General features: G+C 47.7%; 2 protein-coding genes across 3 annotated transcripts in view; one reads left to right on the top strand and one right to left on the bottom strand.

Annotated features, from left to right (window-relative positions):
• The window catches only part of LOC142311975 (uncharacterized), a 452,821-nt gene that overhangs the window by 8,984 nt on the left and 417,723 nt on the right, over positions 1-26,114 (bottom strand). For both annotated transcript variants that reach the window (XM_075350843.1, XM_075350844.1), the window contains exons 5-9: positions 10,511-10,662; positions 9,690-9,860; positions 9,484-9,607; positions 9,303-9,400; positions 8,536-8,626 (exon numbers count right to left, since the gene is read on the bottom strand). In XM_075350843.1, the coding sequence (XP_075206958.1) occupies positions 8,536-8,626; positions 9,303-9,400; positions 9,484-9,607; positions 9,690-9,860; positions 10,511-10,662 (636 nt within the window). The remainder of the gene's footprint in view (positions 1-8,535; positions 8,627-9,302; positions 9,401-9,483; positions 9,608-9,689; positions 9,861-10,510; positions 10,663-26,114) is intronic.
• The window catches only part of LOC142311970 (uncharacterized), a 423,868-nt gene that overhangs the window by 216,062 nt on the left and 181,692 nt on the right, over positions 1-26,114 (top strand).

Raw genomic sequence — 26,114 nt, 5'->3', positions numbered from 1 at the left:
GATGTGTTGAAACCACACGTCGCCAAAGTGGGAGAGCCTGCCACCGACCAAGGACGTTGCTGGCGCGGCCAGATAGTCAAGAGGAGGCTGCCTTAGTGGCAGCGGCTCCTGCGGACTTCTGAGGACGCGGCTTCGTGCGCCAGCTGGGTTTTCGGTCCTTGGCTGAGTTAGTGGACGAGGCTGAGGGCTTAGAGGATGACCAGTTAGAGGAACGAAAGGAACGAAACCTCGACTGGTTCCTGCCCTGGACAGGTTTCCTGGTTTTAGTTTGTAGCAAGGAAGTACTCTTCCCGCCAGTAGCTTCCTTAATGATTTCATCCAGTTGTTCGCCAAACAGCCGGGACCCAGCAAATGGGAGCCCAGCAAGGTACTTCTTGGAAGAAGCGTCTGCTTTCCACTCTCGCAGCCACAAGATCCTGCGTATAGCGAGGGAATTAGCCGAAGCCACCGCCGTGCGGTGAGAAGCCTCCAGAATGGCAGACATGGCATAGGATGAAAAGGCTGAAGCCTGGGAAGTTAAGGCAACCATTTCGGGCATAGAGTCCCTGGTGAGGGAATGCATCTCCTCCAGAGAGGCAGAGACGGCTTTAAGAGCCCATACTGCTGCAAAAGACGGGGAGAACGAGGCCCCTGCCGCTTCATATACAGATTTGGCCAGAAGGTCAACCTGGCGGTCAGTGGAATCCTTAAGTGAGGTGCCATCAGCCACAGATACAACTGTCCGGGCTGAGATTCTAGACACCGGAGGGTCTACCTTCGGTGAATGAGCCCACTCCTTGACCACCTCTGGTGGAAAGGGAAAACGGTCATCAGAACTACGCTTTGGGAAGCGTTTGTCAGGACAGGCCCTGGGCTTGGTCACAGTGTCCTGAAAACTGGAGTGGTTAAAGAACACACTCCTTGCTCTCTTAGGTGATGTAAACTGGTGCTTTTCTACCAGAGAGGGTTGGTCCTCCGATACTGGTGGATTGAGGTCCAGTACAGAATTAATGGACGCAATCAAATCACTAACATCTGCATCACCTTCGGACAGATCAATGGGGCATATGGAGGTAGCGTCCGAGCCCACAGTAAAGGCATCCTCCTCGTCCTGTGATTCAGCTCGTGAATCAGAGCCGCGGGACGAGGAAGGAGAGGAGCCCCTGCGTCTCCGTTTAGGAGGACGGGGTCTGAGCTCTGTGAGCTCTGCTGAGCGAGCCGTAGCAGCAGAGGCGCCCTGAGAAGGGGGCTGATGCATGCTCAGCAGAGTCCGGGACAACTGTCCCATGGAGTCGGCAAAGGACTGGGAGATAGACTTAGAGAAGGATTCTACCCAAGCCGGGGGTTCAGCCACCGGAGCCGAAGCAGCCGGAGGGACCACTGGGAGTGAGACTCCAGGCTGAGGCACCACCATGTTAGAGCAGGCATCACAATGTGGATATGTGCTCGGTTCAGGCAGTATGAGCTTACATGCAGTGCATATTGAGTACAGCCTTGAAGCCTTGCTCCTTGTGTGAGACATGCTGCTGAAGTGGGGGTTCTGAGTAGAATGGCCCCCAGAGAGTATATAACTAGGTCCACAACCGGAGGTTGTGGCTTACCCGACCGTTTGTGTGCCCTCCAGATCCCACAGACCGGACCCCCAGAGAGATGCTGCAGGCAGCTCCAATCAGTGTGAGAACGCTGATAAAATGGCGCCGGAGCGAGGAGAGGGGGCGGGGCCTATCTCAAAGAGCGGGATCCGGAGGGCAAAGGAGGTATACAGGGGAGGGAATCTTTCCTCAGAGAGGAGTGTCCCTTCCCTGTGCTGAACAGCCGCTGGGCGGAGCCGCACTGTCCCTCTGCATGATTGGCATGCAGGGGCAGTGAAAACGAAAGTAGGCCTCAAACGAAGCCAGGGCCTAAATTTAACAATGCGGCCGGCGCGCAGGCACCATCGGCGCGGTTCTCCGGTGAAAACCACAGAACCGGCCGGAAAGTCAGCATAGTTACACAGCACACTCTCCCCAACAATAAAGTACAAGGGACCCCCTGATAACCACGTCTCAGATACTTAGCTTGTGAGACGCAGGGCCAGGTCCCTGAGGGATGAGTGCTCCGTCCGGCAGGATCCAAAAGGGGCTGCGGATGGAGACCGGTCTCCTGCAGGGCAGTGAGAACCGTGCTGGCTCCCACTTCAAGCCAGAGCCCAAGGGGATGGTGAAGGAGCGCGGCATGAAGGGCTACAGCCCTGAAATCAACCTTAACAACACCGCCGACACAGTGGGGTGAGAAGGGACATGCCGGGAGTCCAGGCTTGGACCCGCTTTTCTTCAAAAACTTTCCAAAAATCAAAATCAGATGAGAATGCATGTGTGGATGTGTGCCTCCTGAACACAAAGCATTGAACTGGCTATATTTGGTTATACAGGGGGTGTATATGCTAGGAGGGAGGAGCTACACTTTTTAGTGTAGTATTTTGTGTGTCCTCCGGAGGCAGAAGCTATACACCCATGGTCTGGGTCTCCCATAAGGAACGATGAAGAAAGTAATTGTTGGGCGCATGGCGTGGCTCAGAAGAGAAGGGCACCATTTGACAGGAAAATTGGTTGGAATCAATAGCGGACGCCATGTCACGTTTTTAGACCCCCCTATGGTGCCTAAACAGTGGAGCTCCCCCACAAATTACCCCATTTTGGAACTAGACCCCTCAAGGAATTTATCTAGATGTTTAGTGAGCCCCTTGTACCCCCAGGGGCTCCACTGAAAGTTGATAACGTTGAACCGTGAAAATTATTTTTTTTTTTTAAATTTTTGCAGCAACAAGGTAGCTTTTTTTTTTTTCTTTTTACAACGGTATCAGGAAAAAATGCACCATAAAACGTATTGTGCAATTTTTCCCGAGTACGCAGATACCTCATATGTGGTGGAAATCAATTGTTTGGGCGCATGGCGGGGCTCAGAAGACAAGGAACGCCATTTGACTTTTCAAACGCACAGACGCAGTGCACTGATCGGCCGCTGCATGAGGCACGGTCGGATGAGATACAAAAAGCGCTGGGATACGGAAAAAAAAACAAAAGTCACGCCAAAAATTGAGCAGGGATGCTGATCCGCGCTCAGCGGGATGCACGGTCAGATGCGATACTTTTTTTTCCGTATCCCCGACGCTTTTTGTATCGCATCAGTCCGTGCGTCCCGCTGAGCGCTGATCAGGGATGCACATAACGGATCGGCATTCCTGCTCAATTTTTGGCGTGACAAAAAGCATCGGGGATACGGAAAAAAAAGTCACGCCAAAAATTGAGCAGGGATGCCGATCCGTTATGTGCATCGCTGATCACCGCTCGGCGGGACGCACGGACTGATGCGATACAAAAAGCGTCGGGGATACGGGAAAAAAAAAGTCCCGCCGAAAACTGATCACGGATGCAGATACGTTATCTGCATCCCTGATCACCGCTCGGCGGGACGCACTAGGTGTAAAAATGGACAGGGGATAGAGGAAAAAAAAGAAAAAAAAAAAGTTATACTCACAGTACCCAGAGGATTAGCAGGAGGAACAGCTTTACAGGAGCAGCAGGCAGGAAGTCGGACAGCTCAGCAGAAGACCCAGGAAGAAGGACCCAGCGATGGAGGCAGATGTGATCGGCCGGTGAAGACAGGTAAGAGGACATCGGGGGGACAGCAGAGGGGGAGGGGGACAGCAGAGGGGGAAGGGGAGAGCAGAGGGGGAGGGGGAGAGCAGAGGGGGAGGGGGAGAGCAGAGGGGGAGGGGGAGAGCAGAGGGGGAGGGGGAGAGCAGAGGAGGAGGGAGATACCGGAGGAGCTGCAAAATAGAGATCACGGGGGAGGCCGGCAGATTGGGATGTCGGGGGGCAGATCAGGATGTCGGGGGGCAGATCGGGATGTCGGGGGGGCAGATCGCAGGGGGGCACGGGCAGGGGCCATTACGGGAGCGCGCAGGAGCAATCACAAGAGCGCGCAGGGGCTGCAAGGTGAGCACAATACTCACCGCTCCTGCTCCGTGACAGCAGCGGCAGCAGCAGCGGTGGCGTGGTACCACTAGTACCAGCCAGTGCTGCACGCTGCAGACATGTTGGGGGAGGGTCCCCAGACCAGCACAGTCCTGGGGAGGGCGGCCACCGGCAGATCAGACCGCCCCACTGCACACTGATTGGAGCGATTGCGCGTCATAGCACGATCGCTCCAATCAGTGCTGCAGGGGCTGGGGGCGGCATGTTTGAGATCCACCTATGATCTGCTGTACCTGCTACAGCACATCATAGCCGGATCTCACAGTATCGCACTATTTCCGGCATTATTTTTACCGAAATCAGTGCGAAAGATGTGGTTGGCGGTTCAGATTTGAACAGCCAATCACATCGATCGTCGATGGGGGGTGGCGATGCCACCCCCCCTGGGGTGAAGCAAAGGTCCCCTGCTGTAAGAAACAGCGGGGGACATCATTTGAAAGCCGTTGCTATGACCACGGGAATCAAATGAACTTTAGGCCGTAAAATTACGTCCCTGGTCGTTAAGTCACGTTAAAATAGGATGTAATTTTACTGCCCGCGGTCGTGAAGGGGTTAAATTTCCTTAGAATCTGCCTTGAGTTCTTTTGGGACTAAGCAGGCTATTATATACCTTGCTTTTGGATGGTTGTACAGTCCTATGGAGCATAGAAATTGTCTGAAATTGTCTCCATTTCTATATACTACATCTGACTCAGGATTGGATGAGTCCAACCTCTTTAGAAATAGTTGTGTAAACTTTTCCAGCCAAATGAGCATCAGTAACTCATCTTCCCATACAATCAGTGGTCTCCTATGTTTGTGCCATAACTAATGATGAGCGGACTCGCAGATAACCGGGACCGGTGGGTCCATTTTATCTTTTTTTAACCATTCAGTTCCGTTTATGGGGAACAGAATCCAGAGATTAAAAATGTTGGTAGAAGGGATAGGTGGATGGGAGCGCACGCGCTGTACTTATAGAGAGTCTGTCATGGTGAAACGCTGCTTCCAAGTCGCGTATTAACTTCCGAAGCCAATAATTAACGTTCATTGCATATGCACTGCTTTCCCCACCCACCGGCGCCTGTGATTGGTTACAGTCAGACTGAGTGGCAGCATGTCAGCTGACTGCTTCCTATCACAGCTATACGTGTCTGTATCATACAGTAAAAATAAATAAAACATTTGGTGTAGGGTCCCCCCATATTATGATATCTAGCACAGATAAAGCCCACGACTACAGGCTGCAGCCACCAGCCCTGCGCTTATCTTGGCTCTGTATCAACATAAGGAGAACCGTATGCGGCTTTTTAAAAACAATTATTTAAATAATTTAAAAAATCGGCGTGCAATCCCCTCCAATTTTGATACCCAGCCAAAATAAAGCCCGACAGCTGGGGGCTTTTATTCTAAGGCTGAGAAGGGCCATGGTTATTGCCCCCCTAGCCTAAAAATAGCAACCTGCAGATGCCCAGGACAAACTTGGCGCTTTACCGGGCTCTTCCCGATTGCTCTGGTGTGGTGGTAATCAGGGTTTAATAACAGCCCAAAGCTGCTACTAAACCCTAGATTAGTAATGGCAAGAATCTATGAGACCCCACCATCAATACTCTGTAAGTGAATGTAACTAAAACGCAAACACCGAAAAAATCATTTATTTGGAATAAAAGACAAAAAAACAAACACCCTTTTTCACCACTTTAATAACCCTCAAAACACCCCTGCAGGTCTGACGTAATCCACATGAGGTCCCGTGACGATTCAGCTCTGATACTTCTGAGTCACAGCGAGCGGCCATAAAAGATGACTGGCTGCTGTGAGTGCAGGCAAAGAATGACTGACCCCCGATCAGCAGCGAATCTACTCTGGTGTCACGCTCCCAGTCCGACCGCGCCGCCCGTCGCTCCGCCCCCTGGGGTCCCCGCTCCCTGCCGAGCTCGCTCCCCTGCAACCTCGTCTATCCCGTTTCCCCGTCAGTCCCAACGCCGCACACTCACTGCAACCACCTGCACTTTAGCCTCCTGCTTCTCCTCCTGTGGTCTCAGCTCTGACTTCCGGGTTGCGGGAGTCACACATGCACACTAGAGGGCGCGCGCGTGCACTCACCCAGACTTAAAGGGCCAGCCCAGCTGTTCGGGATATGACTACTAATTAGCTATGGGTATTTAAGACTTCCTATTCGCCATGGCCGATGCTTGTTCAACGCGTCCCTGTAGCTTGTCTCTTGTACCAGTTGTTCATGTCTCTCTAAGCCTGTGCTTGGTGTAACTCTGTCTCTGCTTTCAGATCCTGAGTACCTTTCTGAGCACACACTCCAGCCTGATCCCAGTAACCTGCACCAGTCTTCAGTTCTGGACTTCAGCCTGATCCAGTTAACCTGCACCAGTCTCTGGTTCTGGACTTCAGCTGAATCCCGTTAACCTGTACCTGGTTCAGATCTGATCCTGTATCTACCACAGACTCTATCCTGTCAATCCTGCTGATCCTGGCTTCCGTGCATCTAGGCCCTCTAGGGTTTCGCCCGATAGTCCCTGTATAGGAGTTCGCTCGAGGCGGCGCCACAGGGGAGTCCAATGTACGGTCCAGTGGGTCCTCCCCAGAACTATCGTTACATCAGGTTATTTGCGGTCACAGCTGGACATTAAAATTCACACAGAAGCCTCCAGCCGAGCCAGGAGAGCACATAAGAAAAAAGAATAATCTTCCCCTGTACTATTCCATATGAGTAAGTTTGCCGCAATTACACAATTGAATCAAAATGTTTATGGCATAAAACATTTTGAGGAGTTGCAAAATCTTGCAACTTTGAATGTTTTTACCCAAACCCCAGCCAGATCCACCAGAGTAGGCAGAGCATGGACAGGGTTCGGTGTCGCCCCTCCGGAGAATAGTTCAAAAGTTCAGAGTTAGGGACCCCAATATAGAGATATACCTTGACGATGTTTTGGGGCTCAGTTACATTGATCAATGCGATTGCTAAATATCTCATTTTTCCTAATATTCATGGCAGGTATGCATTTCATTATTCACACTTTCAAGTTAGCAAGTGGCATTTTTCATTGTATGCTGCAATATATTTCGGTATGCTTATGGTATTATACTATTATCTATGATGTGCAGCCTTATCCTTATGTATTTTTTGGCATGCACTCATAATATATACTAGTGCTCACTTCAGTTATCCCATTTAGTAATATGAGGGGTTTTTTTTCTGAATGTGAACACAGCTCCGCCTCTTTCGGTCATGTTTTTTCCATCTCCTATATAAGCAAGTCCTTGGTTACCCCTCTCCACACACAGCAGTTTTTAATTGCAATGAACCATCTAGTTCAGCTACTCTACGCCAGCATTCCTACTATGATCCTTGAATGCAGGAGCATTTCTGGCAAGGTGCACACCATAGAGAAGACGTGCCAAATTGCCATTTTCATCCTAATGAATTCGGCTCATCTTATCTCACCACACGCCTTCATTAAGGCTATGTGCCCACGTGTGTGCGCTCTTCACCGCAACGTTTAGTCACTGCATGTGCGCTTCAGAGCGCAACTGAAAAGCTCAGTTCTAAAACTTTGGTGACTGCAGAATTCGTGCACTCTGGATGCTGCCTCTCCCATAGACAGAATGGAGACAGCATGCAAAGCGCACGAAAGAAGTGACATGTTGCTTTTTAGAACGCAGCAATTTGGCAGCATGCAAATCGCTGCGTTCTAAAACGCAACGTAGGCATGGATTATGCACAATCTTCATAGATTGTGCAGGGGACGCAGGATGCATGCAGTTACGCTGCGGTGCAGAACGCAGCGTAACTGCATGCAATACGCACACGTGGGCACATAGCCTAAGACTGGAGTCCACAGGGCAAGATTTAAGGTGGCTTTACACGCTACGATATCGCTTAAGCGATGTTGTTGGGGTCACGGAATTTGTGACGCACATCCGGCCGCTTTAGCGATGTCGTTGTGTCTGACACCTATGAGCGATTTTGAATCGTCGCAAAAACGTTCAAAACCGCTCATCGCTCAATTTTCGTTGCTGCTGCTTGGACGATGTAGTTCGTCGTTCCTGTGGCAGCACACATCGCTATGTGTGACACTGCAGGAACGAGGAACCTCACCTTACCTGCGGCCGCCGATAATGTGGAAGGAAGGAGGTGGGCAGGATGTTACGTCCCGCTCATCTCCGCCCCTCCGCTTCTATTGGCCGGCCGCTTAGTGAAGTCGCGATGACGCCGAACGCACCTCCCCCTTTAGGGAGGGATTGTTCGGCAGTCACAGCGACGTTGCTGCACAGGTATGTGCGTGTGACGCTGCTGTAGTGATAATATTCGCTACGGCAGCGATCACCACATATCGGCCGTACGACGGGGGCGAGTGCTATCTCACTCGACATCGCTAGCAATTGCTAGCGATGTCGCAGCGTGTAAAGCGGGCCTTAATGAAGCGGCACCTACATTTTTAAGTGTAAATTCCATGTGAACACACTCTGATAAATCAAAGTTATTATAGAAGCCAGTGATTGAGTAAAATCTGTGACTTCTCTGCATTTAGTGGTCACTACTCACCTGTGCGCTTATCTGTAGGAATCTCCTCTTTACACCGCTCATCACCCCTCACATATGTCTCTGTAGTAATAATATGGGTCAGATCTTCACCCTGAAAATAATATTGTAAAGTCACAGACAGATGGAGAAGTCACATGAAATGATTCAGAAGAACAGAAAAGATCATAAATGAACATTATGACCAAAACTGACAGCAGTAGATATCACAGAGCTGCAGGTCTCCTGTATAATCCAACCTGTCACCTCCTAATTGTAACCAGCAGTCTCCATAACCAGAAAATTGTGAGAAGATCCAGACAACATCTAATGTCTATGATCAGCTTTATCCTGTCATCTCCACCAAGTATAAACCATACACTGAATGGCCACATTATTACAGACACCATCTAGGAGCATTGGATTTATACTCTTGACATCAATACATGTGCAAATCCAGGATAATTGTCAATTTTTGAAATACTGGTCCTGGCTAATCTAGAACCACTGACCGTGTTCAAAGTCATTCAGATTGTTCAAACTTTATACTCTGAAAACTGATCACTTTATTAGATGCTGGACTACACAGTCATGTACCAAAAGAGAAAGATGACAGCGTTCCTCCGGGTGAAAAAAATAAGTTGTTTTTTATTTTCTTTATACATGTACACGGTCATGTGTCTTTAATAAATTGGCCATTCAGTGTATAATACTGATGGATAAAACAAGACTGAACACAAGACCTTCACAGCCGTCTACACATCATAGGGAGATTTCATGACTCCATCTACCTGATGATCCTGAGGAACAATGGGATTTTCTGGTTTACAGTCCTGAGGAAGAAAAGGACGGGGACATCTCTCTGGTGTTGTCCTCTCACCGGATAGAACTGGAGGAAACACATACAGGGACTGAATTCATTCTTTACATACAGATAATTATAGGCCGTGTGTACTTAGTCCTGTCTATTACCTGGTGGTGTGAGGGGCTGGGGAGCCTCCATCATGACGTCCTTGTACAGATCTTTGTGTCCTTCTAAATATTCCCACTCCTCCATGGAGAAATAGATGGCGACATCCTGACACCTCATAGGAACCTGACACATACAATGATACCGTCATCCCCCGATCCCTTCATAGCATTACTGTACAATGTCCCAGCATTCCCAGCAGTGTCACCTCTCCAGTCAGCAGCTCAATCATCTTGTAGGCGAGTTCTAGGATATTCTGGTCATTGATGTCTTCATGTATCAGGGGCTCAGGTGGAGGCCCCATAATTGGGCTCAGGGGTCTTCGCTCAGACACAGAGTCGTGACAGCGCTCACTAGAGGTCTTCACTACTGTGTAATCCTGGATATGGAGAGACACATGAATAAATCTCACTACAGACATTTCCAGAGTCCTTAATTCCAATTGTGTCCCTCTGTTATTTTCATAGATCAGAATGCTGTTGTGACGACTGAACCCTAACACTCTCATAGGGATGGACAAACTAGGGGAGATGTAAAACCAGAAATTCCACAGGTTCCAAAACAGGCTACTACTTGACCCTGATTTGTCTCTGCCTGATAGCAGAGGTTGTCACCCTAAGATCACAGAATAGCACCAGCACTTGTCAACGGCTTACCCCAAGTGTCTTTAACTGCACCCTAAACTATAAACCTAGTGCAACTCAAAAATAACAATAACCAGAAAATGAAGTGCACACAGGCAGAAGGAAAGACACAGGGCTAAGAACGGGCAAGCAAAGTCATAGAGGAATGAAAAAAACCCCAAAAAACCAGAATACTTGTAAACCCTCCCAAACCTAAATGAAACAAAATCGGAGATAACTGGGAAGGCATTTACACAAACTTCAAGGAATAGCAATAGAAATGTCTCAGTAACAAAATCTTAACCATGGAGCTGGGACTTCAGACAACCATCCATCTAGAAATGTGGGGTCAGACCCCGCAGTGGAGCCATGACAGATATAATATGACATCATTAGAATCTCTCACCTCTCCAGTAAGCTGGAACAGGATCTCTAGGGTGAGATGTAATATCCTCTCAGCCATAATGTCCCGGTCCCTATCGGTCTTTGAAGGATCAATCAGGAAAACTCTTCGATATATAGAAAATCTCCATTGAGAAGATCCGATATTGTAGGCACCTAAATGGGAAGAAGATGATGATGATGTAACATCATAAAGATCCCATGTAAGAAATCTCTGCGGCTATGCAGGTGGAGGCATGTGGCTACTGGCATTACGGTGATTGGCTGGCCACAATGAGTCATTGACCCGTTGATGTAATGCTTGTCACAAACTGTTTTCTCAACTTCCATCTGACGGAATAAATTTCTCTCCCTTCATGTTGTACACTTGCACCCTCTAATGCCTTTCAACGGGCACTAAAAAGGTGTTTTTAGCCTTGTTTAACCTAATAAATAAATATTAAAAATATTATTTGAGGTCTATCTCATTTTTGACAACTAGAAAAGGTAAAGCAGGCAGTTGGAGGCTGATATTATAAGGCTGGGTGGGCCCATGCTTTTTGGCCCTTCCCAGCCTAAAAATAGCAGCCTGCAGACAGTCTGCAGCTTTCCAGGAGTGGCACATTACATTACAAGCGCCATCTATGGGGCTTTGCCCTGGCTCTTCGCAATTGCCCTGGTGCGGTGGCAATCTGGCAGTGGTTTTTGGGGTTGATGTCAGCTGTGAATTGTCAGTTCCACTCCCAGTCAGTGCCAGACCTGGAATTTCTCAAGGAGCTGACCGGAAGTGACTGAATCTGTACTTCAACAGATTCAGTGGATGTCGTGGGACCAGTACACCATGAATGTCAGAACTTCATGGATTTTTAAAAAATAATATAGAGTAGATGAGACCCAGCGTCACCGATTAGGTGCTCAGCAGAAAACAAGACAAATATAAAAAAGAGAGAGCTCCAGCACACTATTAATTCCCTAAACAAACCTTCGATCGGACCGGACCATCTAAATGCAAAGTAATATACAAACACCAATCAATGACAAATCAAAACATCTGGTATAGTAGTACAAGTATATACAATAATCAGCATGAATATGTATAAGGATAAACCATTATCAACTAAGTACAGCAAAAAAGGGAATTTTGTTTACTTACCGTAAATTCCTTTTCTTCTAGCTCCTATTGGGAGACCCAGACAATTGGGTGTATAGCTTCTGCCTCTGGAGGCCACACAAAGTATTACACTTTAAAAAGTGTAACCCCTCCCCTCTGCCTATACACCCTCCCGTGGATCACGGGCTCCTCAGTTTTGGTGCAAAAGCAGGAAGGAGAAAACTTATAAATTGGTCTAGGGTAAATTCAATCCGAAGGATGTTCGGAGAACTGAAGACCATGAACCAAAAGTACAATTCAACATGAACAACATGTGTACACAAAAGAACAACCAGCCCGAAGGGCACAGGGGCGGGTGCTGGGGCTCCCAATAGGAGCTAGAAGAAAAGGAATTTACGGTAAGTAAACAAAATTCCCTTTTTCTTTGTCGCTCCATTGGGAGACCCAGACAATTGGGACGTCCAAGAGCAGTCCCTGGGTGGGTAAAAGAATACCTCGATAAAAAGAGCCGAAAACGGCCCCCTCTTACAGGTGGGCAACCGCCGACTGAAGGACTCGCCTACCTAGACTGGCGTCTGCCGAAGCATAGGTATGCACTTGATAGTGTTTCGTGAAAGTGTGCAGACTAGACCACGTAGCTGCCTGACACACCTGCTGAGCCGTAGCCCGGTGCCGCAATGCCCAGGACGCACCCACGGCTCTGGTAGAATGGGCTTTCAGCCCTGAAGGGAGCGGAAGCCCGGAAGAACGGTAGGCCTCGAGAATCGGTTCCTTGATCCACCGAGCCAAGGTTGACTTGGAGGCCTGAGAGCCCTTACGCTGGCCAGCGACAAGGACAAAGAGCGCATCTGAACGGCGCAAGGGCGCCGTGCGAGACACGTAGAACCGGAGTGCTCTCACTAGATCCAAAGAGTGCAAATCCTTTTCACACTGGTGAATTGGATTAGGGCAAAAGGAAGGCAAGGAGATATCCTGATTGAGATGAAAAGGGGATACCACCTTAGGGAAAAATTCCGGGACAGGGCGCAGAACCACCTTATCCTGGTGAAAAACCAGGAAGGGGGCTTTGCATGACAGCGCTGCGAGCTCAGACACTCTCCAAAGTGATGTGACTGCCACTAGGAAGGCCACCTTCTGCGAAAGACGTGAGAGAGAGACATCCCGCAGCGGCTCGAAAGGTGGTTTTTGAAGAGCCGTCAGAACCCTGTTAAGATCCCAGGGTTCCAGCGGACGTTTGTAAGGTGGGACCATGTGGCAAACCCCCTGCAGGAACGTGCGGACCTGCGGAAGCCTGGCTAGACGCTTTTGAAAAAACACGGAGAGCGCCGATACTTGGCCCTTGAGAGAGCCGAGGGACAAACCCTTGTCCATTCCAGATTGAAGGAATGAAAGAAAAAGTGGGTAAGGCAAACGGCCATGGAGGAAAACCATTATTAGCGCACCAGGATAGGAAGATTTGCCAAGACCTGTAATAGATCTTGGCGGACGTTGGCTTCCTGGCCTGTCTCATGGTGGCAATGACCTCCTGAGATAACCCTGAAGACGCTAGGAGCCAGGACTCAATGGCCACACAGTCAGGTTGAGGGCCACAGAATTCAGATGGAAAAACGGGCCTTGTGACAGCAAGTCTGGGCGGTCTGGAAGCGCCCACGGTTGACCCACCGTGAGATGCAACAGATCCGGATACCACGACCGCCTCGGCCAGTCTGGAGCGACGAGAATGGCGCGACGGCAGTCGGACCTGATCTTGCGTAGTACTCTGGGCAGCATCGCCAGAGGGGGAAACACATAAGGCAGTCGAAACTGCGACCAATCCTGGACTAACGCGTCCGCCGCCAGAGCTCTGTGATCCTGAGACCGTGCCATGAAGGCCGGGACCTTGTTGTTGTGCCGTGACGCCATGAGATCGACGTCCGGCGTTCCCCAGCGGCGACAGATCTCTCGAAACACGTCTGGGTGCAGAGACCATTCCCCCGCGTCCATGCCCTGACGACTGAGAAAATCTGCTTCCCAGTTTTCTACGCCCGGGATGTGAACTGCGGAGATGGTGGAGCCTGTGGCTTCCACCCACTGCAGAATCCGTCGGACTTCCTGGAAGGCTTGACGACTGCGAGTGCCGCCTTGGTGGTTGATGTAGGCGACGGCAGTGGCGTTGTCCGACTGGATACGGATCTGCCTGCCCTCCAGCCACCGATGGAAAGCCAATAGGGCTAGATATACTGCCCTTATCTCCAGGATATTGATCTGAAGGGATGATTCTATCGGAGTCCAGGTTCCCTGAGCCCTGTGGTGGAGAAAAACTGCTCCCCAACCTGACAGGCTCGCGTCCGTGGTGACCACAGCCCAGGTTGGGGGTAGGAAGGATTTTCCCCGCGACAGAGAAGTGGGTAGGAGCCACCACTGAAGTGATGTTTTGGTTGCAAGGGAAAGAGACGTTCTTGTCGAGGGAAGCCGCACTCTTGTCCCATTTGCGGAGAATGTCCCATTGGAGTGGCCGTAGATGGAATTGCGCGAACGGGACTGCCTCTATAGCTGCCACCATCTTCCCCAGGAAGTGCATGAGGCGCCTTAAGGGGTGTGACTGACTCCGAAGAAGTGATTGCACCCCTGCCTGCAGAGAAAGCTGTTTGTCGCTCGGTAGCTTGACTAACGCTTGCTGGGTATGAAACTCCATCCCAAGGTAAGTCAGTGATTGGGTCGGTGTCAACTTGGATTTCGGGAAGTTGATGATCCACCCGAACTGCTGGAGAGTCGCCAGAGCGACGGTTAGACTTTGTTGACACGCCACCCGAGAAGGGGCCCTGACTAGGAGATCATCCAAGTAGGGGATCACCGAGTGGCCTTGAGAGTGCAGAACCACCACGACGGATGCCATGACTTTGGTGAAAACCCGTGGGGCTGTCGCCAGGCCGAAAGGTAATACCACGAACTGAAGGTGTTCGTCCCCGATGGCGATACGCAGGAAACGTTGATGTTCGGGTGCGATCGGTACATGGAGATAAGCATCCTTGATGTCGATCGATGCTAGGAAGTCTCCTTGTGACATCGAGGCGATGACCGAGCGGAGAGATTCCATCCGAAACCGTCTGGTTCTCACATGTCTGTTGAGTAGCTTGAGGTCCAGAACGGGACGGAATGACCCGTCCTTTTTTGGCACCACGAACAAGTTGGAGTAAAATCCGCGACCACGTTCCTGAAGGGGAACGGGGATCACAACTCCTTCTATCTTTAGAGCGTCCACTGCCTGAAAAAGTGCGTCGGCCTGAGCAGGGGGCGGAGAGGTTCTGAAGAAACGAGCCGCAGGACGAGAGCTGAACTCTATCCTGTAACCATGAGACAGAATGTCTCTCACCCATCGGTCTTGAACATGTGGCCACCAGGTGTCGCCAAAGCGGGAGAGCCTGCCACCGACCGAGGATGCAGCTAGGGGAGAGTCATGAGGAGGCCGTCTTGGAGGCAGTGCCTCCTGCGGCCTTTTGGGGGCGTGACTTGGACCGCCACGCATAGGAGTTCCTCTGGCCTTTCTCCGGCCTGTTGGACGAAGAGGATTGGGGCTTGACGGAGGGACGAAAGGACCGAAACCTCGATTGGATTTTTCTCTGCTGAGGTCTCTTAGGTTTGGACTGGGGTAAGGAGGAGTCCTTTCCCTTGGATTCCTTAATAATCTCATCCAATCGTTCGCCAAACAAACGGTCGCCAGAAAAGGGCAAACCGGTTAAGAACCTCTTGGAAGCCGAGTCTGCTTTCCATTCGCGCAGCCACATGGCCCTGCGGACTGCCACGGAGTTAGCAGAGGCTACCGCCGTACGGCTAGTGGAGTCCAGGACGGCGTTCATGGCGTAGGACGAAAAGTCTGACGCCTGAGAGGTCAAAGACAAAACATGCGGAGCAGAATTCCGTGTGACAGCATTAATCTCAGTCAGACAAGCCGAGATTGCTTGGAGAGCCCACACGGCTGCAAAGGCCGGGGCGAAAGACGCGCCCGTGGCCTCATAGATGGACTTCACCAAGAGCTCTATCTGTCTGTCAGTGGCATCCTTCAGGGATGAGCCATCTGCAACAGACACAACGGACCTAGCAGCCAATCTGGAGACTGGAGGATCCACCTTGGGACAGTGAGCCCAACCCTTAACGACTTCAGATGGAAAGGGGTAACGCGTGTCAGTGTGACGTTTAGCAAAGCGCTTGTCCGGGACCGCTCTGGGCTTCTGGACAGCATCCCTGAAGTTAGAGTGATCAAAAAACGTATTGCGCGTACGTTTTGGGGAACCGAAACTGGTGTTTCTCCTGCTGAGACGCCGACTCCTCTACAGGAGGAGGCGGGGGTGAGAGATCCAACACCTGGTTGATGGACGAGATAAGATCATTTACTAAGGCGTCCCCTTCAGGTGTATCAAGGTTAAGGGCGAAGTCAGGGTCAGAGCCCTGAGCTCCCACGTCCGCCTCGTCTTCCAGAGAGTCCTCAAGCTGGGATCCCGAGCAGCGTGAGGAAGTCGGGGAAGAGTCCCAGCGAGACCGCTTAGCCGGTCTGGGACTGCGGTCTGGGCAGGAGTCCTCCGCCTGAGACCTAGGGGCCAACCTGGGAGAGTGCTGCGGCGCGGACCGAGAGGGGCCTGGAGGAGACGAGCTAACAGGGGCCGGGGCCTGTGGAAGGTCCGGTCTGGACTGCAATGCCTCAAGGAGTTTAGAAGACCATTTGTCCATAGACAGTGCAATGGATTGAGAAAGTGACTGAGAGAGTTTCTCAGCAAAAGAGGCCAACACCGGTGACTCTGTCCCTGCAGCCTGCTCAGGGGGAGCAGGGGGGTCTACATGAGCCGAGGGGCCCACCAGTGCCCGAGGCTCCGGCTGAGCAAGCGAGGCAGGAGTCGAGCATTGCTCACAGTGAGGGTAGGTGGAACCCGCAGGTAACATAGCCTCACAAGAGGTACAGGCCGCCAAAAAAACCTGTGCCTTAGTAGCTTTGCTCCTTGTGGACGACATGCTGTTGTCTCCTAGGAGAGTGACCACTGAGGGTATATGGGAAAAGGGTATACAGCCTGACCGAACAGATATATATTTCTATTATATATATATATATATATGTATCTATTCCGGCACCCTAGGGGGACCAGCACCGGGTGACCGGTGTGGCTTACCGACCGCTAACGAGCGGAGTGTGTCCTCCAGATTCTCTGCCGTGGATCCCCCGGAGCTGCAGAGCTGTTCACTGAGAAGCATCCACCAGCAGAATGCCAGAAAATGGCCGCCGGAGCTCTCAGTGGAGGAGTGGGGCCGAGGGCGGCGCCAGCAAAGAGCGGGAATCTGGGGTCCCCACAGTGGTCAATGAGGGGGGAGGAAGACATGCAGGATGCTCCAGCCCTCACATCCGACGTCATGTCGGTAATCCCACCCTTACCCCTGACAGGCAGGCCCGGGGGCGGGATTTTCGCGACTAGGCCGCGGTGAAGCCGGGGACTAAATTTGAGGCCGCGCCCGACAAGCAGGCACGGTCAGCGCGGAAGTCCACTGGCCTCCTCAATTTCACAACTACCGCGGCTTGGTGCGCTCCCTGCACAGTCCCCTATGGGGACACAGAGTACCTTTAAGTTGCAGGGCCCGGTCCCTGAGGTTGAAGAGGCTCCGGTCCGGCAGGTTCCACCAGGGGCTGCGGATGGAGGACGGTGCCAGCAAATTGATGACCGCTCAGGATCCCACTTCTCCCAGAGCCGCATAAGGGATGGTGAAGGAGACGGCATGTGGCTCCAGCCTCTGTACCCGCAATGGGTACCTTAACCTTAACAACACTGCCGACATAGTGGGGTGAGAAGGGAACATGCCGGGGGCCCCGTGGGGGTCCTCTTTTCTTCCAACCGACATAACTAAGTATGAGAATGCATGAGTGGATGTGTGCCTCCTTCCACACAAAGCATAAAACTGAGGAGCCCGTGATCCACGGGAGGGTGTATAGGCAGAGGGGAGGGGTTACACTTTTTAAAGTGTAATACTTTGTGTGGCCTCCAGAGGCAGAAGCTATACACCCAATTGTCTGGGTCTCCCAATGGAGCGACAAAGAAAAATGTAATAAATGATACCTAAAATATGTACCATCAAGTATAACGGAGGTAAAGATGTGAAGTGTCAATGTATAACCTAATCAAAGAAAGAGAATAAGTGAGATATGAGGTAACGCAGATGTGTTTACTAACAGAGTGAGAGGGTGTAATATGAAATATGGGTGGTTTATCGAAGGATATGTATGGTAAGATGTTCACCAGATGGATACAACAGGAAACTATATTGCAATAGTGTAAGGTAATATATACGCCCAAATGTGGATGCCTAATACATAGGAACAAAAAAAACAATGGTTATATATAGACATATACGCATATGGTATATACTGTGCAATAATAAAAGTAGGTAAACTGGAATACCTGAAATGAGGTAAATGGCAATATAAGGAAGATGGTATAATTAACAGATCCTTATCATGTATCGGGGAATAACATGGAGCATCTGTGTAGCAGATAATAGCAATTAAGGAATATAATGCTGTCTACCAATGGTTAGAGAAGATGATTAACAAATTTACCTACAGACAGGATAGTTTCAAAATTACTAATCAGATGTGCTAGAGGTAAGTAACCTTATGGTCGTCCTGCTGACGGCAGAGAAGATGGTCCTAGTGGTGCTATAAATGTAGTATGAAATGATAAAAAATGACCAAATTGTAACATAGTGGGTGTCACGTTACATCAAAATCATACCTGGGTTTCAAAAACAGGAGACCTGCAATTGGAACATGGATCCGGCATATAAAGGCCACTCTAATATATAAAGAACAAAATTCTGATGATATATGATAGGAATATATAACTAGGTAGTAGACTGGTTAGTAAGCTACTAGTATAATGTAGTACTACCTGTAATGTCTTATGTAGAGACAAGTCATGTTTAACATCAAGACACATAGTGGACCATAAAGGAATATTATGCTATACCAAAATAAATTCCTCTGTACAAACAGATGATATGGGGTAGTAGATCACAATCTGGAGGTAGTAGAGAAGGCACAAAATTATAACCAGTGCGGGGTTAGACTGAATGTGACATGCAAATATATCAGGGAGGCATATACCTAATGGTAGGAAAAATGATTTCGAGTAGAGAAAAAAATCTCAGGTAGAGCAGAAAGTAGTATAGCCTTACAAGACTCTATGGAGACTGAGAAAATAATGGATCTAATTTTTTACAAATAAACAATAGTACCTAAGGCATAATTATCGATTAGGTATATACACACGAGAGCCCAAAATGGGAAATACAGGAATCATGTAGAGTTCCTAAGACCGGAGATAAATTATTAAAAGGAAATGAAGTGTATCTATATATGGGAAAAATAGAATTTGAAAATCAGAACATATCAGTAGGTTTAAATATAGCTTTGTCTAAATAAATAAGTACATAAACAAGTAGATAAACAGAATATCCCCTCCGGGGAGTTAATAGCCCTTCACCTATTGAGCACTAGCTGTCACAAAAAAACCTGCTGATGCTACACTTTGAGCGCTGGGACAGTCTTCACTTTCTTGCCTGTAATGTCACTTCTTTCTAGACTGCCGTAGCAGTCTATGCGCATGCGCAGAGTGCGTTTCACTCACTCACTTCTGCGTTCCACAGACCGGATATTACACCATACACTGTGCTCACACCGGCAGCATAAATACGTCAGTCTCTAAGCGACACGGCATATAGCAGGACGCACATGGGCACATCTCCTATTACCTTTCTGGCGGCCATTGGTGAGTGTTTTCCTCCAGATGGACAATGCAGTGATTTACTTGTGCTAATTAGATCCGTTATTTTCTCAGTCTCTAGAGTCTTGTAAGGCTATACTACTTTCTGCACTACCTGAGATTTGTTTCTCTACTCGAGATCACTTTTCCTACCATTAGGTATGTGCCTCCCTGATATATTAGCATGTCATATTCAGTCTAACCGCGCACTGGTTATAATTTTGTGCTTTACTGCCTGCAGATTGTGATCTACTATCCCATATCATCTGTTTGTACAGAGGAATTTATTTTGGTATAGCATAATATTCCTTTATGGTCCACTGTGTGTCTTGATGTTACACACGACATAAGACATTACATGTTGTACTACATTATACTAGTAGCCTACTAACTAGTCTACTACCCAGTTATATATTATCATATACCGTCTTTTTACAAAAATAAGACCTCCCCCAAAAATAAGCCCTAGCAGGGATTTTCAGCATTTTCGGAGAAAGGCTTAAATATAAGCCCTCCCCCGAAAATAAGCCCTAGTCGCAAATCAATAATGAAGTGTCCGTGCAGCTAAAAAAGATACAGATACTGCAGGACACTTCATTATACACGGGGGCACCCGGCAATTACACTCACCCGACACTGAACGGCAGCACCTGCAGTGATCACACACCCGCACACATCAGCTCTCACACACACACACACACACACAATCAGATCTCACACACACACAAGATCTTACACACAAACATCGAATCGCACACACAGTCAGATTACACACATAATCAGATTACACGCAAACTTCAAATCACACACACACATCGGATCGCACACACACTCACCTCATCCAGCGACACCGATCTCTTCTCGCCGGCAGAATCCTGAGAGGCAGTGCAGTGGAGCGCAACGAACAGGACCTGCGGCCGGACACGTGACTTGCTCTTATTCCCTGCGGCCGTAAGTCCTGGATGTGATGTGAGTGTGTGTGTATGTGTGTGTATGTGTGATCTGCTGTGTGTCTGCAATCGGCTGTGTGTGTGTCTGCGTTTGGCTGTGTGTATATCTGTGATCGGCTGTGTGTGTCTGTGATCGGATGTGTGCCTGTGATCGGCTGTGTGTTCTTGTGATCGGCTATGTGTGTCTGTGATCGGCTGTGTGTGCCTGTGATCGGATGTGTTTATCTGATCGACTGTGTGTGCCTGCGATCGGATGTGTGTATCTGTGATCGACTGTGTGTGACTGCGATCGGCTGTGTATCTGTGTTCGGCTGTGTGTGCCTGCGATCTGCTGTGTGTGTGTGATCTGCTGTGTGTGTGTGATCTGCTGTGTGTGTGCTTGCGATCGGATGTGTGTATATGTAATCGGCTGTGTGTATCTGTGATCGGCTGTGTGTGCTCTGCTGTGTATATCTGCGATCTGCTGTGTGTGTGTGTGTGTGTGTGTGTGATCTGCTGTGTGTGATCTGCTGTGTGTCAGCTAGCAGCAGGGTAGGACGGCGTGCAGCACCGACCAGAGATCACAGGAGAACCTGGGAACCACGCAGACGTCCTGGTCTGGTGAGCATGAGTCTCCTTCGAAGTGGGGGGGTCTGCTTTTTGGGGGGGTAAACTTACCCCCAACCGTTTTTCTCCAAGAATAAGACCTCCTCCAAAAATAAGCCCTAGTGCTTTTTTGGGGGGCAAAAAAAAATATAAGACAGTGTCTTATTTTTGGAAAAACACGGTATCATCATAATTTTGTTCTTTATATATTAGAGTGGCCTTTATATGCCGGATCCATGTTCCCATTGCAAGTCTCCTGTTTTTAAAACTAAGGTACGATTTTAGTGTAACATCCATCTGGTGATCATCTTAACGTACATATCCTTCGATAAACCACCCATATTTCATATTACACCCTCTCACTCTGTTGGCAGCGAACACACCTGCGTCACCTCGTATCTCACTTATTCTCTTTCTTTGATTAGGTTATACATTGACACTTCACATTTTTACCTTCGTTATACTTGATGGTACATATTCTAGGTATCATTTATTACAATTTTTGCTGTACTTAGTTGATGATGGTTTATCCTTATATATATTCATTCTGATTATTGTATATACTTGTACTACTATACGAGATGTTTTAATTTGTCCTTGATTGGTGTTTGCATATTACTTTGTATTTAGATGGTCCGGTCTGAAGAAGGCGAGTAGGCCGAAACGTCACTTGTGGCGGACATTGACACTATACAGCACTTCACATTGAATATTTTTAACCAATAAAGAAAAGAACAGTATTCCAGTATTTATTCGTTTTTTCCTTGGGTAATTAATAGTGTGCCGGAGCTCTCTCATTTTTAAAAAATAATAAAACTGTTGAATGAGGAATATAGTGTCGGAGAGTCTTTAGTCAAAGAAACTTTTTTCCTGTGTGTGTTTTTTTTTTTTCCACTTTTCATTTACCGGGTTAGTAATGGGGGTTTCCAATAGATTAGACGTTTCAATTACTAACCCCTGGGCTTGATATCAGCTGACAACACTCCCAAAAAATACCACCCCAATTGCCAATGCACCACGGCAATCAGAAATAGCCAGTACGAAGCACCAAAATTGGTGCATTTTATGAATGTGCCAATTTTGGGGCAAATGTGGGCTGTTATTTTTTAGGCTGGGAAGGGCCAAATAACCATGGACCATCACAGCTTGATAATACCAGCCGACAGCTATCTGCTTTACATTGGCCAGTTATCAAAATTAAAGGGGACCCCTGTACTTATTTTTTTTAATTATTTATCGTTTTATATGTGTTTTTAGGTGCGTTTTATGCTATGTAAACGCACTTAAGTTGTATTCACAGTTTCAATGTTTGTTCACGCTTTCACGGTGTTACATTTCCGCATGAATCCTAAACCTCCGCTCACTTGTGTGCTTGGCATTTCAGGATTCTCATGGACTTTGCTGACATCAAGATTTCCTTAAATGCATAAAAAAATGTGGCAAAAGCATTGAAAGAATTGACATGCTGCAGATTTCTTCTGTACCAAATCTGCAAGTCAGAAATAAGCATTGTGTGCATGACAATTTAAGAGTCTCATCGATTTTGCTGGCAACAGGATTTCCTTCAGTTTTTGTAAGAAATCAGCAATCAAAAACACAAAAAACACAAAAACACTCGGCAAAAACATGACATGTACACATAGCCTTAAGTAAGTAGGATAGATTAGATAGAATTCTGCATCCATAAAACGTTCCACTCCTCTACATATTATAAACGTGCACCCTTTAGTGCCTTTTATGTGGCACTAGGCTACATGCGCACACTGCAGCTTTTTGTGCTCACAAACTGCAACCAAAGCTGCACGTTGTCAGAGAGAGCCTGGAAATGTAAAAAAAACCCCCGCTTGTAATGTAGTTGCGTTTTTGGTGCGTTTTTGTGACAAATGTTGACAAATTTGCTAGAAGAATGAACATGCTGCATCTTTTATGTCATAAACATTTGACAAAAAAAACGCTGACAAACTGCAAGGTGCACATAGCAAATCTGAATTCTGATGTCAGAAAGTTCTGACAACAAAACTGCACCAAAAAATGCGAAAAAAACCGCTGCATGCGCATGTAGCCTAAAGGGTGTTAAGGCTGTTTTAAGCTAAAAAAAGAAAATTATAATTAAAAAAAAAAAGTGATTTGGTCCCCCCCACCTATTTTTCATAGCTAGCTATAGTTAAACAGACAGCTGTAGGCGGATATTATCAGTGTGGGAACTCCCATGGTTATTTTTTTCCTTTGCTGCCTAAAAACACCTTCCCATAACTGCACCCCGAAGTGGCGCATGCATTAGCTGTCCCAATTCCGGTTGTTTACCCCAAGTCTTTCCGATTGCCCTGGTGCGGTGGTAATAGAGATAATATTTTTGGGGGTTTATGTCAGCTGTGTAGTGTAGCTGGCATCAAGCCCAGTGGTTGATAATGGAGAGGCGTCTATCAGAAAGAACGAATACCAACTCGGTATAAAGAGGGAAAAAAAAAATAAATCACAACACTTCCCAAATTTCTCATTCACCAATTTACTTAAAAACAAGAAAAAAAAATGTAAAAAAAAGCCATGAAGATTCTGAAGTAATCCACCGAATCCGATAAAGTAAAAAAAATGGAAAACTGGAAGACATAAAATAATAATTAGCTAGCCTCCACCCAAAAAAACCACAGCTCAGATATAATTCATGGTGATCCCACGATATCCACAGATTCTGTCATACAAGCTATAAAGCCACATTCAAAGTATGAAGCTTCATAAGTTACTCCTGGTCATTTCTCTCGAGCGGTGATGTCCGTAATGTCATTGCTCGTGAGACATTCCGGGTGTAGCGCTGTCCTCTGCATGACCCGGCGACAGCAATAATTAAGTCAGTAATCTTACATGACCTCATCACCCTCATCGGGTCTCGAGGAGGGCAGTGCGAGACCCGGAAGGTTTCATAAGAGACGTTACTGAGTTACTGACGTGACTAATTGTGAGAAATGATTGGGAGTGACTTATGAAGCTTTGTTCTGTGAATGAGGCTCCATAAATTGTACAACAGAATTGGTCGATGTCGTGGGATCACCATGGATTACATCAGAGCTAATGTTTTTTGGGGGGGAGCTAATAAAGTGATGAACGAGGGACTATCTCTTGTCTTTATTTTTTATATTATTCCTTTTTATGTCTTTCCGGTTTCCATTTTTTTACGACATCGGATTCGGTGTATTACTTCAGAATCTTCATGGCTTTTTATTTTTTTTAAATAAATAGGTGAATGAGAGAACATGCAGAGGGCGGTTAGGAGCTAACAGAGTGGTGAACGAGAAACTGTCTTATGCTTTTATTTCTTTAACTATTTAATTTCAGGTCTTTCATGTTTCTATTTTTGGACTAAGTTGGATTACTTCAAAATCTTCATGGCGCTCTAATTTTTATTATTTTTTTAAATAAATTGGTGAACAAGGGATAGTGTAGTGGAGTTTTTAGTCAAACAAAGTATTATTTCCTGTGGACGTGTTTTTTTTTTTTTACTTACTGGGTTAGTAATGAGGATGTGTGATACATGCCTATCCAATAATAACCCCTTGACTTCATGTGAGCTAACAATTCACAGCTGACATTAACTCCAAAATCCAATACCCCGATTACCACCCCACCGAGCAATCAGCAACAGACAGGCAAAGCGCTAGAATTAGGGCATGTAATGTGATGCGCCACTTCTGGGGCAGCTGCGGGCTGCTATTTTTGGCTGGAAAGGGCCAAATGACCATGGTCCTTCCCAACTTGAAATATTAGCCCCTAGCTGCCTGCGTTAACTTGGCTAGTTATAATAAAAAAGCTACTTTTTTTTTTTTTTCTTTACTTTTTATTGTCCTTCCCTCCCAGATTTCGTGGGAGGGTCTGATGAAAAGAAAAAAAATGCTTGAGTTTCCCATTGCCTTCCACTATACTTTTTACTCGAGTCAAGACCCCTGAACAGTCCAATGTACTTGATTCGAGTAATGAGCACCTGAGCCTTTTGGTGCTCACTCACATCGCTAGTAATCATTTCCATAGCTGAATTCTCGCGGCATGTCGGCCTACTAGGTGCAACAAATTTAGCTCATAAGTCCCAAATCTCGACTGATAACAATAGCATGCAACATGCCCTTGACCACTTCCATTTTGTGGGATACAGAACCAAACTTTGTGCAATATATAGTGGCCTGGGCCAAGAGATAGTTCTTGACATCCCCATGGATGCATCTTACCCCCACCCCCAACCCAGGAACTAGCAAATGCAGAAATATGGCCCTCAGCAGGGTTGCCAAACTCCCTGAGTGCAGGAGCTACATCACTTTGATGCCGTCCACAGTCACCTGGCACGCGGAAAAAAAAAAAAAAAGACTCATCAGCCAATGAAACAGTTCATCGGTTCTGATACTAGCGGGCAATGGGCTGATATATGACCCATGGTTACGACACCTCCAACAGACAATGGTATGAGAGGTACCCCTTGAAGTCAGCTTTGACGAGTCCTGGGTCTTTGTGAGCAACTCAGACATGAATGCCCCTTTGTTGGGTATTCCAGAGAGGTGACTTCAGGCTCCTCTGATTGCTCAAGTAGTTCTTCACTGCCAAGTATCTCTCCACAAGGTCGTCTGCATTCTGTGGGTCTCCTTGGGAAACCTAGCTTTGCAAAAGATTTAGGTAGCTAGTGAATAAATTAGTATACAACTGTGCTGGAAACCAAGTTTCAGGCTGCAGCCATTTTTGCATCAGGTTTTGCACTTTGGTTGTGCCAGAGGTGCATATGTTGTGCCCACCAGCTAGGGTTACACCCAAACGTGCCATAATCTCCACCTTCAGCTTTCTATTCTCTTTGGTATCATGCAGGGCAAGGTTGTAGTACGCTTTCTGTGGTTCCTCAGTAAGGTACAGAGCTAGGACCTCTGTCCATTGTACTGTCACCCTCTTAAAGACAGTCAGGAAAGCCTTGACATTTTCCACCTGAGTCAGTAGATCACACTTGTGTTAAACGTGATCACCAAGGAAACATTTCTCTGTTTTCAGCACACATTTCCTTTCAAAGGAGACTTCACACTCCACTTTGCTCAGCTCCCACCCAACTGACCGACAAGTGAACTCAATGTCTGGTTCTAGTCATAGCTATGCAGGTGCACCTAATCAAGGACTATAGTGCTAGGATTTAACCCTGTACTACTTGGATTTCTTATACCCCACTGAATATTATTATTTTTT

The sequence above is a fragment of the Anomaloglossus baeobatrachus genome, chromosome 5 (assembly GCF_048569485.1).
Source record: "Anomaloglossus baeobatrachus isolate aAnoBae1 chromosome 5, aAnoBae1.hap1, whole genome shotgun sequence".
NCBI lineage: Eukaryota > Metazoa > Chordata > Amphibia > Anura > Aromobatidae > Anomaloglossus > Anomaloglossus baeobatrachus.
This window is presented reverse-complemented; position numbering and strand designations above follow the sequence as displayed.